Here is a 16,320-nt window from a genome sequence, read left to right on the forward strand (position 1 = left end):
AAACTGTTTTATGGTGACATATGAAGCGAGAAATAATTAATTAGCTTTCTAAATATTGCCACATGACAAGGTTTCCATGATGCTACAGACGACAGTCTTCAACAATAGAGGTAATTACAATGTGGCGACCATCAAAAGGAGTTACATACGGGCGGCATTTTATCTTCGCCCGTGGGCAAGATAAGAATTTCTCGCATGGTTAAATTATTGGATCTACTTTTCTGAGGTGGGAGAAACATCAATCCACCATAGCGTACATGTGGACCAGACTCGAACCACCGCTGCGACGCAGTGCCGTAAAATGCAAAATACAAAAGCAGCAACGCGGGAATTCATATATATATATATGAGCAACGTTTAGTAAACTAAATTACTTAAATACCTTGTATGATCGGTAAATACTAAAGAGGGCAACAGGAAAAAATTCTATTACTGAGTGGGTTGGGTGGGCTTTTTTCGATCCACAGAGTTTTGCAAGAAAACAGGGATTCTCCATTCATAGACCAATTTAATCTTAAATTATTTATAGCGCTAAACACAATCAGTATATTGCGCACATTTTCAACGCTACTCATTCATAACGTATTCGTCATTAGAATGCCTCTATACCATATTAAAAATATTTAATGACATTAATTAATTCGTTCATGCTGGTGGCGTTATCTATGAAATAAGTTCTTATATGGCATAGCTTCATGTGCAACGTATAGAACACTTGTCATTTTCATATCCTAATATAGAAACTACATAATACATGAGCAAAACCAAGTCTAAATGCTTAATAATAATAACAACTTTATTTAACGAAGGTTACATACTAAGTGTACAATCATTACAGACATACTACTTATTTCCAGCATGGCCTTCACACAAAATGTATTACAAAAACACATGTACTAAGTTACATATTAAGTAACATACAAAACGTACAATCAGACTATCACTATCATACATTTCTTCGACAAACACAACTCAGTTTGATATGATGATTATAAATTACAATAATTTCATACTGTAAATAATGTAGATATATTCAGTAAAACACATTCAATCAATATATTTACATATTTGGTAGTATCCATTACAAGTTGTTGCAAGAATGTCATATACGTACATTAACACAATTTATGTAAACAATGAACTATTTATTATAATGTGAAGTAAATAAAGTGTCAAGATTTTTTGTTCATGTGATAAAATTATTCTGCCAATAAGTAGCCTTTTAATGCATGTTTAAAGGCTGGTAGCTTATCTTGACATTTAATGTATGTAGGAAGATAATTCCAAATTTTCATTGCTTTATAGGCAAATGTATTTTTGACATAGTTTGTTCTAGGTTTTACAACAAAAAGATCCTTGTTTTCTGAAGAACGCAAGTTATAGTGCTCATTTTTCGAACGATACTTGCAAGTTGCAATACTCGATCCATTAATAAATGCATGATACATATAGCAAGAATATAGCAAGATTATACACCATTTGAAGATGGCTTCTTCAGTTCTGTTAGATTTGATGGTAATTATGTCACCTTTCATTTCATATTTTATATCAATAAAACAAATAATAAATTCAGGCAAAGATAAAAATATAAAATATGCACATGTACTAAAATTAATGTCATGAATAACAAGCACATTGTGTGTGTGTTTTTTTCATATTAAATTCAGTTATAAGTATACTATTGATAATAGTAATACAAAAAGAAACAATGAATGAATAAATGTAAATCAAAATTTTAAGTTAACTCAGTACTTAAGGATTTCTATTATTTTTGTTTTGTTTAACTATCGATTTTGTTGCAGCAGATGCACTGCCACGACCAGTTGTCTTATGTATTTCTGCCAACTGATCGTCTTTTTTTAACTTTTTAATCTTTTCCTGCATGCTCTATTTTCGCAAATAACTAAACTATCGACGAATTCTGGCATTTCACATGAACATAATGTTTTTATTTTAAAAGTCTTGAAAGTACAATACACAAAAATGTCATACCATGAAAGGTGAAAATGCGTTGTACAACGCGTGTCAGAGATTAGCGAATGTCCCGGATAAACGGATTAGCCAGTTTTATTACACACGCACGGCTACTGTTCGGTTCGTACCCTAAAAGCATTGTTGTTTATAATAAAGGCAACTTAATAAAATAAATGATTGTTATGCAAAGGCTCTAATAACGTTTAGAAATAATACGAGAATACCATAAAACCAAATTCAAAAATAAATAAAATAATCAGCATATTCAGATTTCTTAAATAAAGATTAATTGCAAACTTCAAGTTGACAAATAAAATATATTCTGCTAAAGTTGTGTAATAACGACGAATGTGTTCCAATTTATTCAATGTTAGCGAATAGCACAAAACAAATATAAAGGAAAAAATGGAGACGTATCGTGTTGATTATTTTAGAATGGCGCAACTTAAAATCAACACTCTTCATCTAGTAGCTTAAACAAGGCTGTTCAATGGCACCCGCCAACTTACTTTAATGGGATGTTATGACATTGCATCTATTAGCTCCAGAAAATGTGTTTGTGTACTTTTTCCCATTTATTGATTTACTTGTTTACATGCTATGAACATTGTATTAACATATTGTATCGTATCGACATGAGTCGGATATGCAAACATGAAAACATGAAAACTTTTTCAATTGTAAAATTGTAATCATTAATGCTAAAACAATGTAATGTGTAGGGGGGGGGGGGGGGGGGGTTCATACCATAACTTAAAAGGTGCAGTTCTAAGTTACTTCATACTCTAGCCGTCGTCAATCTTTTATGAAAAAAAAAACATTTTTATTGCCATCGCATCTTTCTCTACAGTTCACGTTTAACAAGAATTGCATAAATAGTTTACACCTATAACAAATAGCATAAATTAAGACATAATGTTTATATATTTTACGCCATTTGGTTATATATAAAAACAAATAGTTTAACAAACATCGGCATTTTTTTAAATCACAAAGCATTGAAATTCAAATCCTATAAAGCTGTAAAGTAGCTAAATGCTCTGAGATGGTATAACTATGCGTTGAGTCACTGTCAAATGTTAAAAAAAAGCATGCTACACATATAGTAGTCACTTCCGAAGTTTTGTAAATTGCCCTGTATTATGACGGTTTACATTGTGTGTATTACAGAATGTGTATTGAACTACGTTGCAAGTAGTTCGTGTAGTTATTTCAATTTAGTAGAACATAAAAAATCCCAACAGTTTTACGCTCGAGTAAACGACCGTTCATCAGAATGCTACTTGTCAATTTGTAATTCCTATAAAACAACTATGATGAAACCATGACTTGCAATTTCAAACATCAAATATTGTTAAAAACAATTCCGTCTCTCCAAACGTTTGTCACCCGATGAATACGTCTGCGTTTCAGATTGAATTACACCATATAATAGCCATGATAGCTAGCAAACCGTACATGGGAACTTGTGTGTTTTTGGCGGACCTATGTTTTCTTTTGTAAACTCAAATGCACCATATATGCAAGGGCGAGGACGTAATTTCGTTTCATGCAAACATTAAGTGAGAAAGTGTTTCGTGGCAAACAAAATGGCGGATTTAGAATGAAAAGTACCAATTCTGGTACCAATTTTTGCCTGGTAAGTGGACTTTTTCTTTAAATTTTGAAAAAATGTATGCGTCCAGTATGTGGCGAAAAACATATTCTTCGACCGACTTCTTAGTTTGGTATCATAACTTTAAAGATAAAACAAGTTATTGAACAGATTGTGGCTTAGGAGGCAATGTTTAAAAATAAACTTGTTGAAGTTATCCCCAATTTTTCGTATTTTTCGGCAAATATGGCATATCTGTGCATGTGGTAACTGTGTTTGTATGCATATAGTCCTATTTTCCAAACTTTATGCATTGGTTATTACTCGACTGTAAATGTTTCCACGCCGATTTTTTTAACCTAAACCCCCTATTATGTCTATTTCAAGCATACTACACACATTTTGCAGAAATGCAAACAAACTTCTGCATAATTGTTTAGTCATGGGATGATACGTTTTTAGTCCAGAGAATCGCTAATGACCACGAGGCTTTCAGTTGGTATGTGATGTGTACCATAATTTGAAGTCAACGACTTTTTAACTTCAGGAACGACCTTGAACTTCACTATGGCCCGATTTAGCAGGCGAGCGAGATAAGTCACAGAAAATCACACAAGACTGCAGTGTGCTTGTCCTCGAAAAAGAAACGCTCAAAACGTTACGATTGTTTGGGGTGGATCCGAGAGGGAGGTATCCCCCTCCGGCGTTATGAAACGTTTTAGGGTTTGAAACTTCAGGATGTAGAAAAACGTCAAATGATGCTCGTGCGGTTGCGATATGCTGATCAATTAAAATCCCTGGTCTAATAAATGACAAAATCCTTTGGTCTTATGCCTGAAACTCTTAACCAAATCCCCTGGTCTACTGACAAAACCCCTGGAAATCTAAACAAAATCCCCTGGAATTCTGAACAAAATCTCCTGGTCTAATGACAAAATCCAAATGTTGTTTATATATATATATATATACATATATACAATAAGAAACTAGAAATAGATGAAAAATCTTGCAATAAAACAAGGAAACTAAAATACTCAAAATAACGTGTTCTATCTTCATGAGTGACATGTATCATTAAAATGGAAGTAAAATATGTCACTTTCATTATCACTGTGGTCAGACCAGCCATAAACTGATAAGCACTTAGTTGTAGCTTTTAGTAAAATAACAAAATGTTAAAAGTTAAAAAGCATAAGAATAGAGTTGCAGGTTCTGGCATAGCCTTGTCTATTATTTGACTGTATAAAAGACAGCTTATCTATATCCGAAATAGTTTGAAATAATGTTTTGGTTGTATTTGTTTTTCTAAATATAGAATGCATGTAGTACCATAAAGTTTACTATATTAACACTCGAGTTTCTGACTCAATATTATCATAAAGCGGCAAAACAAAGACGATCATTCAGGCCAAGCGTTTCGTATCGCCCCGTTTAAAATTGAAATACAGCTTCTGAACATCTTAACTTTATTTTGAGAGCACTATCAATTTAAAATAATATTCAACATCATTGCTCTTTTTGTATTAAATATGGTTCCTTAACTAATTTCTGCCACTTTTATTTATTTATGGAGGTAGATTGTTATTTGGAGTGTATTGTTCATGATGAGTGTTGCTAAATTGCACACATATGTTGGTTTTTAATAGTAAATATTAAATAAATATTGACCAAGCAATTCAGTTTTTGGCTAGCTTTGACTAAATCACAGAATTAACCAGTTTTAAACAATTGGCTGCTGATTCGTTCTGTTTCCTCACAAACGTTCTTGAATATTGCTGTATTAAATAAGCGACAATTCTTATGAGTGAACTTTTACAGATTAGTTTTAACCCGATGATATTGATGTCTGACTTTATTTTATGTTAGTCTGATTTTGTTTTGAGGTATGCCTCAGAAGTGATCAGTATGTTGTTATAACAATGCAATGTACAATATTTTGTGTTTAATTTCCTACGAATGCTTTTTGAAAGAAAGTTAACTTAATCCATAGTATGCAACAAAATATTACTTTCGATGTTCGAGTAATTAAAAAAACCTATTGCATTGTATTGATCCGACTGTCGAAATATTTTAGTATCGGTGCTAAAATTGAATAAATTAAATTCATTTCTATATACATGTTTAATACTGTCTAATAATTCCTCAGGAATATTCCTGTATGCTTCAATGTAAGATAACTGCTTCATCATATGTCTTTCGTTTGCTGTGCTTTTCTCCCTAACTTTCTTAAGAACGTTGATGTAATCAGTCCTACTAATAGACTCGGCCTCAAACTCGGAGAGGGAAAAGCCCTTGGTCCCTATTACTCCTCGGATCTGCAACTTTCGCCAAATTTTACGCAGAGCATCTGGCCATGACATGCACTTTACAATGTCCTTCCGCCATTCATAAGGTCCAGAGACCGAATCCTGTATAGCGTCATCAGCATGAAGGTTAGAGGACTTAGCTTCCATTGCATCCAGACTCTTGAACTGCCGAAGAGCTGACAATATACTTGTGATATCGTCTTTGAACGTTTCCATTTTGCCTATATATGTATAGTTTACTTCACATGGTAAACACGCATCCCACTTGGCAACATGGCAGTCGAGAGTTTGTTTCTTCTTATCCGTGATAATCACATATTCAAGCAGTTGTCGAAATGAAAAATTCGCATATCCACATTGGTTATTCTTATCTCGTGAAAACCGATTGAAATAAGGATTAGGTCCAACAAATTTATCAACGTAAGCTGAAAAGAGCATATCAAATGGACTCCTTACAAACATAAACCGAAAACTGTTACTTGCATCTTTGTTGCCGACAGTCCACTTGTTAAGGTCCAAATTATCTGTGGAAGGAGGTGCATCGGAGATAGGCACGTCAAAAGGGGTGTACACAGTCCCGTTTGGTAAACCCCTGTTATTAAGCGCTATCATTCGGAACATTCTTGTCAAGAAGGTGGAAGCGATCTTACACAGCGGACAGTACACGGCGTTAACATGCGGGTCGAAACTTACTCGGACCTTTCTGTTCCCCGATCTATGTATGTTGTTCTTACACGCGCTCCGTAGATACTCAGCTCGTGAAAACCCATCCTCCACTGGCAGATCCTGTATTCAGACAAACCATGACTAAACAATACGTATTAACAGAGGTTTTTAAAAATAAAATATGCCCAACAAGAACTTCAACATTGCTATATTCCATATCAAAATTCATAAAGATTCAGACCAGGCCGATCTTAAGAGCAAAATTTGAACAACGAAGTACTCGGTAGCTCTCCTCTATGTACACACTTAATACAAGCATATATGCATTAAAGGCCTGCCACATCTAGTATGGCATCGCAACGGTATGGCATCGTTATGAAAGGTAGTACATCATTAAGACATCGTCAGAGCATCGGCGAATACCATAGCAACGACCGGCGATGGAATTCATGGGACTGCCACGGCAGTACAACGGTTGTACTCCGGTTCCACTTCGCCATAGCCCCGGTCATCGCTGGCACATAGGTGGAACTACGGCGGCGCCTCGGTATAACACTTAAGTGGCATAAAAGTTATTCGTTAGTACATCGGCAGGACAACGGTATGGCAACGGTAGAACCACGGTATCACAACGCCGGTACTACATCGGTATCAAAACGCCGGTACTACATCGGTATCATAACGCCGGTACTACATCGGTATCACAACGCCGGTACTACATCGGTATCACGACGCCGGTACTATATCGGTATCACAACGCCGCTACTACATCGGTATCACAACGCCGGTACTACATCGGTATCGCAATGCCGCTACTACATCTTTATCACAACGCCGGCACTACATCGATATCACAACGCCGGAACTACATCGGTATCACAGCGCCGGTACTACATCGGTAGAGCTACGGTCAATTGTGATTTTTCAAAAGCCTTTTCGACGGAGCTCCGCCGATTTTCTCGCCATTTTTAATTGTGTGCTCCGGTTTAGTCCCGGCGAAGTGTGTGACAGGCCCTTAATTAACAAGCATTTCCTTTTTTCATATTGTTGGGGATGTTTTTAATACACTTGAACCATCTGAATGCCTGAAAATATCTGGCCACATTGATTTCTGAATGATCGTTCGTTCTTATGTTATCAGGACGTCTACGAGCAAAGATTTGCCCAAATAGCCCACAGTGAGACATTGTGAACACCGTTTCCAATTATTCAGTTTAGAACAAATAATATTTAAGTTAGTATGGTTTTTGATACCTTTGTGTTCTTCAGGATACTACTTTTCTTTCCACTTGATGTTGGCATCAACTCTTGATGAATCTTTTCTTCTGGCGTAGTTGTCAGCTCTAGATCAAGGAGAGAGTACAATGTTAATATAACTGGCAGTGGAACATAAGCCTTAGTCTTTTATTGAAATACTCTTAATAAATTTAACAAATATTGTTATTACTCTTTTTGTCGCAACATCCACAGGTATATCGGAATGTATATAATTATAAACACATGGGATGAATAAGATATACACAATTATATTAGGTGATTGTGTACTGTCTGAACTGTGTGATAAGAGTAAAAAAAACATGAAACTTAATCCGCGCCAATCTAGCTGTGAATATGCTCAAAATTTGGTAATGTTCATAGAGACAAGAAGTAAAATCACAATTTGGAGGAAAAGGTAAGTTACGATATGTTAATTTTCAAGACTTTTGAAGTGACTGACACCAATAAAGGGCGAAATATCCGTTCTGCTTTCCGAATGTAATTGATATATATAGGGAACAAGATATCTTCAAAACAAGACATGTTTTGGTAGTTCTTTAACGTATCGGGATACGTTAAGATTACTAACTTTTGAAAAGGAGTTCATGTTTTTCTAGATTAACCCTCAGAATCGTTGTTTAGACATCTAGTTTTACCAAACAGTAGTAAGATTCTCTTTCCAGGGTCTCTGCTTTCGAACAATTATTGTTTCATCTTATACAAATGCAACCTGAGTAGCATATTGTAACAGTAAATAACAAAGACACAATGCACCCTGTGTGGCGCTCAAACCTACTTCTTTTAGTAATGCACTGATCATCGTATGACGAAGATGGCCGTGTGTTCCGACACGGTGTGGCGCTCAAACTAACTACTTTCAGTAATGCACTGTTCATCGTATGGCGAAGATGGCCGTGTGTTCCGACACGGTGTGTAGCTCAAACTAACTACTTACAGTAATGCACTGATCATCGTATGGCGAAGATGGCCGTGTGTTCCGACACGGTGTGGCGCTCAAACTAACTACTTTCAGTAATGCACTGATCATCGTATGGCGAAGATGGCCGTGTGTTCCGCCACGGTGTGTAGCTCAAGCTAACTAATTTCAGTAATGCACTGTTCATCGTATGACGAAGATGTCCGTGCGTTTTGACACGGTGTGTAGCTCAAACTATCTTCTTTCAGTAATGCACTGTTCATCGTATGGCGAAGATGGTCGTGTGTTCCGACACGGTGTGGCGCTCAAACTAACTACTTTCAGTAATACTCTGTTCATCGTATGACGAAGATGCCCGTGTGATCCGACACGGTGTGGCGGTCAAACTAACTACTTTCAGTAATGCACTGTTGATCGTATGACGAAGATGCCCGTGTGTTCCGACACTGTGTGTAGCTCAAACTAAATACCTCCGGTGTGGCACTCGAATGATTAAAATGAGCAAAATGATTTAGAATATTTTACATTTGATATCCAAAGAACATGATTATGATCCTTACCTGAAAAAGTGAAGCGGTTTTGGGTTAGGTAAATGAGCATCCATGTCCCGATGACCATCATCAGGGCCCATATGGCAGCGCCCCTCCGCCGACACACCCACCAATGCACTCGTCTTAACATCATTTCCAATGCTTAAAGGCAGAAAAACTTACGTCCCTCTAAATTTTTGTCATGCAATGAATATCTGTGCACTTTGCGATTTGGTAATTGAAGTCCACGATACGTCCTGCTCCGTATTTTGATTGGGAAATGTTAAACTCTTTGTGTTTAAGGATAAGAACGACAAAGCTTGAAACTTGATCCCAAAAATTAAAAACTTGCACCGAAGTACAGAATGTTGTCTATTCATTGCGTCGCATTTGAATTTATGGGCTATGATTGTTAAAAGATACAATGTTCGTATCAATGTGGGTTTAACAGTCGGTTGCATTATACATGTAACTGTAAAAGCAGTTCGATCTCAAACATTTAATCATTCTTTAACTGGTCAAGAGTACATGCATGTTATTTTTGTATAAGAAAACCTAATTTAAACAGCTTACAACTGAGATCTTGGCAAATAATTATATTTGTCATAAGGACCCCATTGGAAATAAGTTGAATAACTTTAATGGGTTATCCTGTGTTATATATTTGTCACATTGAATTTAATCTTTATTAACGCACGTATGTATCCAAAGCATTCTAATGATGTTGTGCTTTAGTATAGATATCATCACTAATACTTTGTTAATCAGTCTGTGATATAACTTTAACATATTTGGCTTGTTACTATATATATGCACGAATAAATCCATCCATCCATCCATCCATCCATCCATCCATCCATCATCCATCCATCCATCCATCCATCCATCCATCCATCCATCTATCTATCTATCTATCTATCTATCTATCTATCTATCTATCTATCTATCTATCTATCTATCTATCTAATTCTTATGATGGCATATAACTGCCGTAAAATAACCTGTTCACATTCGCGAATAATTTTGTGTTAACAACTTAATTTTCGCAATAACTTTGTAGCTAACTAATTAAGTTTCGCGAACTATTTTTGGTTATATAAATATTATAGGACTAAAAACTGGCTTGAAAGTGCCAAAAACTGCCACTTGTCAGCCTGTTTTAGCTGTACAACACTAACATGTTATTTCCACTTAATAAGTAACATACTAACAAGTTGACTTGATACGATGCGTGTAACAACTTATATATAAATGCACGTTTGGATTTTAGCAGTAACTGATTATCTAGTTATGGTTTGCGAACCATAAAACAGTTTTTACGCACCTTTCAAGAAATAATACTTCACTCTGCTTAGAACTATTTAAAGTCCAATTTGACTATTAACATAATTTAAATCACTGCGCGCATATTCATGACAATCACGAATTATCGCATATCCATACGCAATTATTTTCACTAAGCACAAAAGAGTTCCAGCAAAAATACATCCTCGTCCTACGTCCTCGGAAAAGAAACGCTCAAAACGTTTGTTTGGGGTGGATCCGGAAGGGAGGTGCCCCCTACCGGCGTTATGAAACGTTTTAGGGTTTGCAACTCCAGGATGTAGAAAAACGTTAAATGATGCTCGTGCGGTTGCGATATGCTGATCAATTAAACTCCCCTGGTCTAATGAATGACAAAATCCCCTGGTCTAATGACAAAATCCCCCGGAAATCTGAAAACACTCTGGAATTATTAACCAAATCCCCTGTCTACTGACAAAATCCCCTGGAAATCTAAACAAAATCCCCTGGAATTCTGAACAAAATCCCTTGGAATTCTGAACAAAATCCCCTGGTCTAATGACAAAATCCAAATGTTGTTTATATATATATATACATATATACAATAAGAAACTAGAAATAGATGAAAAATCTTGGAATACAACAAGGAAACTAAAATACTCAAAATAACGTGTTCTATCATCATGAGTGACATGTATCATTAAAATGGAAGTAAAATATGTCACTTTCATTATCACTGTGGTCAGACCAGCCATAAACTGATAAGCACTTAGTTGTAGCTTTTAGTAAAATAACAAAATGTTAAAAGTTAAAAAGCATAAGAATAGAGTTGCAGGTTCTGGCATAGCCTTGTCTATTATTTGACTGTATAAAAGACAGCTTATCTATATCCGAAATAGTTTGAAATAATGTTTTGGTTGTATTTGTTTTTCTAAATATAGAATGCATGTAGTACCATAAAGTTTACTATATTAACACTCGAGTTTCTGACTCAATATTATCATAAAGCGGCAAAACAAAGACGATCATTCAGGCCAAGCGTTTCGTATCGCCCCGTTTAAAATTGAAATACAGCTTCTGAACATCTTAACTTTATTTTGAGAGCACTATCAATTTATAATAATATTCAACAGAATTGCTCTTTTTGTATTAAATATGGTCCCTTAACTAATTTCTGCCACTTTTATTCATTTATTGTTTGAGGTAGATTGTTATTTAGAGTGTTGTATATATTGTTCATGATGAGTGTTGCTAAACTGCACACATATGTTGGTTTTTAATAGTAATTATTAAATAAATATTGACCAAGCAATTCAGTTTTTGGCTAGCTTTGACTAAATCACAGAATTAACCAGTTTTAAACAATTGGCTGCTGATTCGCTCTAACTGTTTCCTCACAAACGTTCTTGAATATTGCTGTATTAAATAAGCGACAAATCTTATTAGTGAACTTTTACAGATCAGTTTTAACTCGATGATATTGATGTCTGACTTTAATTTATGTTAGTCTGATTTTGTTTTGAGGTATGCGTCAGAAGTGATCAGTATGCTGTTATAACAATGCAATGCACAATATTTTGTGTTTAATTTCCTACGAATGCTTTTTGAAAGAAAGTTAACTTAATCCATAGTATGCAACAAAATATTACTTTCGATGTTCGAGTAATTAAAAAAACCTATTGCATTGTATTGATCCGACTGGCGAAATATTTTAGTATCATTGCTAAAATTGAATAAATTAAATTCATTTCTATATACATGTTTAATACTGTCTAATAATTCCTCAGGAATATTCCTGTATGCTTCAATGTAAGATAACTGCTTCATCATATGTCTTTCGTTTGCTGTGCTTTTCTCCCTAACTTTCTTAAGAACGTTGATGTAATCAGTCTTATTAATAGACTCTGCCTCAAACTCGGAGAGCGAAAAGCCCTTGGTCCCTATTACTCCTCGGATCTGCAACTTTCGCCAGATTCTACGCAGAGCATCTGGCCATGACATGCACTTTACAATGTCCTTCCGCCATTCATAAGGTCCAGAGACCGAATCCTGTATAGCGTCATCAGCATGAAGGTTAGAGGACTTAGCTTCCATTGCATCCAGACTCTTGAACTGCCGAAGAGCTGACAATATACTTGTGATATCGTCTTTGAACGTTTCCATTTTGCCTATATATGTATAGTTTACTTCACATGGTAAACACGCATCCCACTTGGCAACATGGCAGTCGAGAGTTTGTTTCTTCTTATCCGTGATAATCACATATTCCAGCAGTTGTCGAAATGAAAAATTCGCATATCCACATTGGTTATTCTTATCTCGTGAAAACCGATTGAAATACGGATTAGGTCCAACAAATTTATCAACGTAAGCTGAAAAGAGCATATCAAATGGACTCCTTACAAACATAAACCGAAAACTGTTACTTGCATCTTTGTTGCCGACAGTCCACTTGTTAAGGTCCAAATTATCTGTGGAAGGAGGTGCATCTGAGATAGGAACGTCAAAAGGGGTGTACACTGTCCCGTTTGGTAAACCCCTGTTATTAAGCGCTATCATTCGGAACATTCTTGTCAAGAAGGTGGAAGCGATCTTACACAGCGGACAGTACACGGCGTTAACATGCGGGTCGAAACTTACTCGGACCTTTCTTTTCCCCGATCTATGTATGTTGTTCTTACACGCGCTCCGTAGATACTCAGCTCGTGAAAACCCATCCTCCACTGGCAGATCCTGTATTCAGACAAACCAAGACTAAACAATACGTATCAACAGGGGTTTTTAAAAATAAAATATGCCATAAAAGTGGTAGTCGGTAGTACATCGGCTTTACATATGGAGGAAAACAGTAAGGCAACGATAAGGCAACGGTAGAACCACGGTATCACAACGCCGGTACTACATCGGTATCACAACGCCGGTACTACATCGCTATCACAACGCCGGTACTTCATCGATATTGCTACGGCCAATCGTGATTTTTCAAATGCTTTTTCGACGGAGCTCCACCGATTTTCTCGCAATTTTTAATTGTGTGCTCCGGTTTAGTCCCGGCGAAGTGTGTGACAGACCCTTAATAAGGGCAAGCATTTTGATATTGTTTTTAATACACTTGAACCATTCGAATAAAACATCTAGCCACATGTTTTCAGAATGGTCGTTCGTTCTTATGTTATCAGGACGTCTACGAGCAAAGATTTACCCAATAGCCCACACTGAGACATTGTGAACATCGTTTTTAATAACTAGTATTCTGTTTAGAAAAAAATACTATTTGAGTTAGTATGGTTTTTGATACCTTTGTGTCCTTCAGGATACTACTTTTCTTTCCACTTGATGTGGACTCTTGATAAATCTTTTCTTCTGGCGTAGGGGTCAGCTCTAGATCAAGGGAACAGCACAATGTTACTATCACTGGCAGTGGCCTAAGCCTTCTATTGAAATACACTTAATAAATTTAACAAATTCTGTTATTACTCTTTTTGTCGCAACATCCACATCTAAATCGGAATGTATATAAACACATGCGATGAATAAGATATACATATTTTATATTTTATATATATTAAGTGAATGTGTACTGTCTCAACTGTGTGATAAGAGTAAAAAAAAACAACCTAAAACCAATCTAGCTGTGGAATATGCTCAAAATTTGATAATGTTCATAGAGACAAGAAGTACAATTACAATTTGGAAGAACAGTTAAGTTCAGATAGGTTCATTTTCAAGGCTTTTGAGGTGACTAACACCAAAAAAGGGCGAAATATCCGTTCCACTTTCAGAATGTAATTGATATAAATATGGAACAAGATAACTTCAACAAAAGACATGTTTTGAGAATTCTTTTAAAGTATAAGGATACGTTAAAAATACTAACTTTTGAAAAGGAGTTCAGTTTTTTTCTAGATTAAACCTCACAATCGTTGTTTATACATCTAGTTTTACCCAAAAGTAATAAGATTCTCTTTCCAGGGTCTCTGCTTTCGAACAATTATTGTAGCATCTTATAAAAATACAACCCGGGTATTATATTGTAACAGTAAATCCCTAGGCTAGGAAACAATGCGCCCTGTATCGCGCTCAAACCAACTACTTTTAGTAATGCACCGGTCATCGTATGGCGCAGATCACGGCCTCCAAACGCCAGCTCCACCACTTTACGGTGGTGCAAAGAAAAAGAGCTGTCGACACTTCCGTGGTGGAGCTGTGCCCTATGTTTACATGAACAAAAGTGAGTATGATTTATATTTTATTTGATAATTTCATTTAACGGACATATTTCGAAAAGCGGAGAATGTGGTACCGTGTAAGAACACTTTTACTGCAGGCTATTTCGTTTCAATATTGCGCAAAGTGTGGTGCCAGGAGCTTTTCTCCCGAATCGGACTTGTGCATATTTTGAGATCTGATTGCATAGCAAGTACATTTCGGTGCTTACACCCCCCCCCGTAAGAACATTCTTACGCATGTAAACATAACTGTTATGTATAGTACCTATGCCAGAACACAACAAAACTAATAAACACTTCTTAAAAAGGAAAAATGCACACATTTATAAAAGTGGTGGCGCTGTTGCCCTAGTGGTGGCGCTGTCGAGTAGTGGTGGCACTATCGACTCCGTAATCGAGTATGTTTTGCGCTTGAAGTAATATAAAAAGTTAACGCTTTTGGAATAAATACAAAGGTTGCTATATTTATCATTCATTGTTATGCTGGTTATGCATGCTTCTCAGTGCGGAAACAAAACTATACGCGAACTACCTAAAACCTTAATAAAACCTATTTCGAAAACAAACAGCTATAGCGGCGTTTAGAGGCCGTGTGTTCCGACACGGTGTGGCGCTCGAATCAACGACCGTTAGTTTATCTAAAAGGTGTGCTAATTGTCATCTTGTATGTACACTCAAAAATTAGGACTAGTATATTGAAACGATGCCTTGTCATTTCAATTTTAGAGATAAAAAATCACTATTAATTAGAATGCACCTTCTTAACTACACATGACTAGCACATGCCATTAAAACATATAATGTGCAAAATGATCTTGAATGTGTTACATTTGATATACAAAGAACATGGTGATGATCCCTACCTGAAAAAGTGAAGCGGTTTTGGGTTAGGTAAATGAGCATCAATGTCCCGATGACCATCATCAGGGCCCATATGGCAGAGCCCCTCCGCCGACACACCCACCAACGCACTTGTCTTAAAACCATTTCTACTGCTAAAAGGCAGAAAAACTTCCGTCCCTCCAAATGTTTGTCATGCAATGAATATCTGTCCACTTTGCGATTTGGTAATTGAAGTCCACGATACTTATGGCACCGTATATTGATTGGCAAAAGGCAAACTTTTATGTTTAAGGTTTAAGAACGACAAAGCTTGAAACTTGATCCTACGGAACTCATGTACATGTAACTATATAAACAATAAAATTACACTGGAGTACAGACTGTTGGATGTTCATTGCTTTGAATTTATGGGCTATGGTTGTTAAAAGATGCAATGTTCTTGTGCACCGATATTTGCATTATCTCAGTGGTTCGTAGGAAAACAATGTCATTCTTATTCTTATGGTGGCATATAACTGCCGTAAGATAACCTGTTCACATTCGCGAACAACACATTCGTGTGTTAACAACTTAATTATCGCACTGACACCGTAATAAAAACAGCAGATCGCCTGGCATGAATAAATATTTATCCATTAGTAATACCAATATAATGTGCGCATTTAAATTCACTGAACTGTGATACTGATCAATGATCAGT

The 16,320-nt window shown here is 36.1% G+C and overlaps 2 protein-coding genes across 2 annotated transcripts; both read right to left on the reverse strand.

Annotated features, from left to right (window-relative positions):
• Window positions 1–781: 781 nt before the first annotated feature.
• LOC128230431 (carbohydrate sulfotransferase 10-like) lies at window positions 782–9,530 on the reverse strand. The gene is made up of 3 exons (XM_052942694.1): window positions 9,295–9,530; window positions 7,795–7,883; window positions 782–6,660 (listed from the first exon to the last, which is right to left on the reverse strand). The coding sequence occupies exons 1-3, from the start codon at window positions 9,416–9,418 to the stop codon at window positions 5,548–5,550; spliced, it is 1,326 nt and encodes a 441-aa protein (XP_052798654.1). The 5' UTR covers window positions 9,419–9,530; the 3' UTR covers window positions 782–5,547.
• Window positions 9,531–11,153: 1,623 nt separating this feature from the next.
• Window positions 11,154–15,826, reverse strand: LOC128232798 (carbohydrate sulfotransferase 10-like). Its single transcript, XM_052946537.1, has 3 exons — window positions 15,641–15,826; window positions 13,847–13,929; window positions 11,154–13,281 (listed from the first exon to the last, which is right to left on the reverse strand). The coding sequence occupies exons 1-3, from the start codon at window positions 15,762–15,764 to the stop codon at window positions 12,169–12,171; spliced, it is 1,320 nt and encodes a 439-aa protein (XP_052802497.1). The 5' UTR covers window positions 15,765–15,826; the 3' UTR covers window positions 11,154–12,168.
• Between the last annotated feature and the right edge of the window lie 494 nt (window positions 15,827–16,320).

The sequence above is a fragment of the Mya arenaria genome, chromosome 4 (assembly GCF_026914265.1).
Source record: "Mya arenaria isolate MELC-2E11 chromosome 4, ASM2691426v1".
In the NCBI taxonomy this organism is placed as follows: domain Eukaryota; kingdom Metazoa; phylum Mollusca; class Bivalvia; order Myida; family Myidae; genus Mya; species Mya arenaria.